The 3109-nt window shown below is 37.9% G+C and overlaps 1 protein-coding gene across 1 annotated transcript; it reads right to left on the minus strand.

Annotated features, from left to right (window-relative positions):
• Position 1: 1 nt before the first annotated feature.
• On the minus strand, positions 2 to 2872 carry LOC311081216 (uncharacterized protein; the record flags this gene model as incomplete). The annotated part of the gene is made up of 9 exons (XM_084111637.1): positions 2529 to 2872; positions 1919 to 2045; positions 1666 to 1826; positions 1395 to 1534; positions 1149 to 1305; positions 966 to 1059; positions 789 to 855; positions 593 to 678; positions 2 to 500 (listed from the first exon to the last, which is right to left on the minus strand). Coding segments are annotated over exons 1-9 (1395 nt in total), but the record flags the coding sequence as incomplete, so codon positions are not given.
• Positions 2873 to 3109: the final 237 nt, after the last annotated feature.

Here is a 3109-nt window from a genome sequence, read left to right on the forward strand (position 1 = left end):
GTGATGTGGGATCTTGGCCGGTGCTGTGGCAGAATTTCAGCGCTCCACATTCATTAAGTGCTTGTTCAGTTCTGATGCTCGTGCTCCACTGTCCTTCTGTGCTCTTTGTTAAGCCTTCAAAAGCCTGATACCCACCATCACTTGGTGTGACGCTGCCATCATGAACAAACAGAGAAGAATCATCATCATTGGCCGATTCGATATACGTTTTGCTGAAAACCGATGAGCCAGAGCAGTTGCCCGAATCTCGGTTTGCACGGTTGCGTTCTCTTGAGGAACTGGTATCATCACTCTTGACTTGCTGATTGCTGGGTGTGTTGTTGTTAAAGCATTTGAAATCCTCCTCCAGGGCACATTCGACACGTGATGAGACGTTGATCAGACTGCAATTCTCCTTGTCATTACCAGAATCAAAACCAGCCTGGCCATAACCGTCTGCCGCTGACTCAACACTGTGGGAACTTTTCTCATTGTTTGTATCAACTGATAAAGCGGAGATACTGTAGAGAGACAAACATGTTGAGGAATTATTAATCAGAATTAGAGCGATTAGAGTCTGTCATGTGTTTCTGAAGTTTTTGGGAAAACTTACAAGTTCTTTTCCTCCTTAAAGTCCAGTTTTGGAATCTCTACATGGATTGAGGAGAAGTTCATAATGGAAGGAGGCAAAATATGACCCTATTAAACAATAATGAAAAAAATTAGGGTAAGAAAAAAGTTTGATCTGCATAAATGATGTAATATTATGATTATTGATGGCTATTCCATGATTTTTATCTTTCTCCAACCTTCTCTTCTCCAAGATTGGCATCTATTTTTGGCTTGGAGATCTTGTCCCACCAATTCATCTTCATCCTGTAACGAGGAAGTAAAGTGTGTCAGAACTAAATTTGTCAAGAATGCACAAAGGAATAGCAAACATGCAAAATGTAGAATGATGGCGAGACACAAAACGGAGATCTCACCTCAAAACACAGATGAAGATAGTACAAATGATGATGATTAAAACAACACACAGAGGCGGAACCATCGTTCTGAGTAATTCATTTGGAGATGAGGCTGTGGAGCACATATAGATTGATCAGGATTATTAAAGAGCATTAAAACACAGGCAGTAATAACTCTGAGAACAAAACACATTGACTTACAGCTGGTGAACTCAACTGGTGCGCTCTGGTCACTCAATATCTTGTGTTCGTTATAGTTTGTGCTCATTCTTGCTGTCAGAATGTAGTTGGTGTTTGGCTGGAGATTTATGCCCACAATCTCAAAGAATCCCAGGGAGTTTGACACATCCTTTGACATCTGTATGGACAAAGTGTTTATTTTATGATACATCTATATGTGAGTAGGCATGAATTAATTTAATATCATCTTTATATCATCTTCCTTACGGTTTCATCTTCAGTCCTATAGGTCAGATGTATTTCCAAACTTTCTGCAAAATATCTTTTTTCATACTTGTCATCCCAAGTTACATTAAAATTTCCATTTTCAGTCTTCTGCACTGATAAGACTGGAGTTTTTGGTTTGACTGCAGAAAATGAAAATCACATATTTGTAAATGTGTCAGATAAGGCCAGATAACACCTTTTTTTTCCCAGAATATTTAAAAAAGTAATGGAAAAAGCCTAACAAGAACATACAGACAACAAATATACTCACTGAAGTCCATTGTCACAAATGTTTTGCTTAATAAAACATTTGGTCCGTTCAGAAGTGTAGTAGAGAATGTCTCTGTTAAAACAAACCCTTGGACTTCAATTTTGCATTCACAGTTGGCACTGAGATTACTTCTCTCAAAGATGCATGTATATCTTTCTAACCTGTAATGTAAGAGTTAATAGTGTCAGTTGATTGCTAAATGAACAGTAAATAATTTTAGTTATAGTTACAGAGGAATTGAACAAATACATACGAATCTCCTACAGTCTGTGTGATGTTGAGTTTGTATCCAGAGCAACTTATGAGGCCGTCAAAACAGAAACTGCAATTCATTTCTGTCTCATAGTCATTGAAACACTTCAAGTCCTTCTCTGTGGGTTCTACAGAGATTTTAGAGATGGAAAATAAAAAGGATTACTGTGCCAAATTATTCTGAGGAGAGGAAAATTACAGTGTAGCCTATATAGGCCTAGCAATAGATTTGACACAATTGTGATAGTGACTAACAAACACAAACGTTTTATGCCTATCTTTGTGAGGACAATCAAATAGGCTAACCCAATCCCAAGCCCCTTAACCCTAACCATCACAACTAAGTGCTTAAACTCATTCTAACCTTAACCCTAGGACCGTTGCATAAACCGCCAAGAGAAGTATTACAAGTTAGTCATCACATTTTTGTTTCTTTAAGCCAGTATAACTTTGATGTCAGTTACATAAAAAGTAGATTAGTGTAATGGCTACCCCTAACTAACTGCTAGTTGGTCATAGGCCTACTAGTTCTTAAGATAACTTTACAAGAACATAAGTTTTAGAATTAGACTGCTTTATAAACTAGTTCTATACAAAAATGAAAAGCTTACCACAACAAAGTGTCTGGCAGAGCAGTGTGAGGACGATCTTACTCAGAAGAACTGAAGTAAACATTGTGTCCGTCGTAACACAATCTTCTCATACATGTCCAGTCTTGCGAGATAAAAAAAATAAATCAAAAACCGATCTCTTACGCTTTAATACCGTATATCTCACAGTCTGTTGCCCCGTTGCAAAGTAAACTACTTAGTAGACTAATACGGTTTCACTCACGAACACATAAAACTGCCAGAAATCCAACGCATGATAGTTTTCAATAGCCTATACTTTCAGAATCGCAACTGCATCATGGATTTTGTCTAGATGGCGGCCTGAGCTTTACTGAACACGCAATGCTTTTGCTCTTCCTCAGGTGACTCAATGACAAGACTTTCGCCTCTAGGGGCTCCGCCCGCTTTTAGTTTAGTTTAGGTTCTATTTCGCTCCTAGTATCCAAATACAGTTAGTTAAACAGTTAAGCTCACTGTTTTACCTGCTTAGTAACTAAGCAGATGAATAAATAAAAGTGTGCTGAATATTATAGAAATGTAATGGTTTATTGGTGGATTGATTAGGCCTACCATTTGTATAC

This window comes from Abramis brama (assembly GCF_963993115.1).
Source record: "Abramis brama genome assembly, chromosome: 1".
In the NCBI taxonomy this organism is placed as follows: Eukaryota; Metazoa; Chordata; class Actinopteri; order Cypriniformes; family Leuciscidae; genus Abramis; species Abramis brama.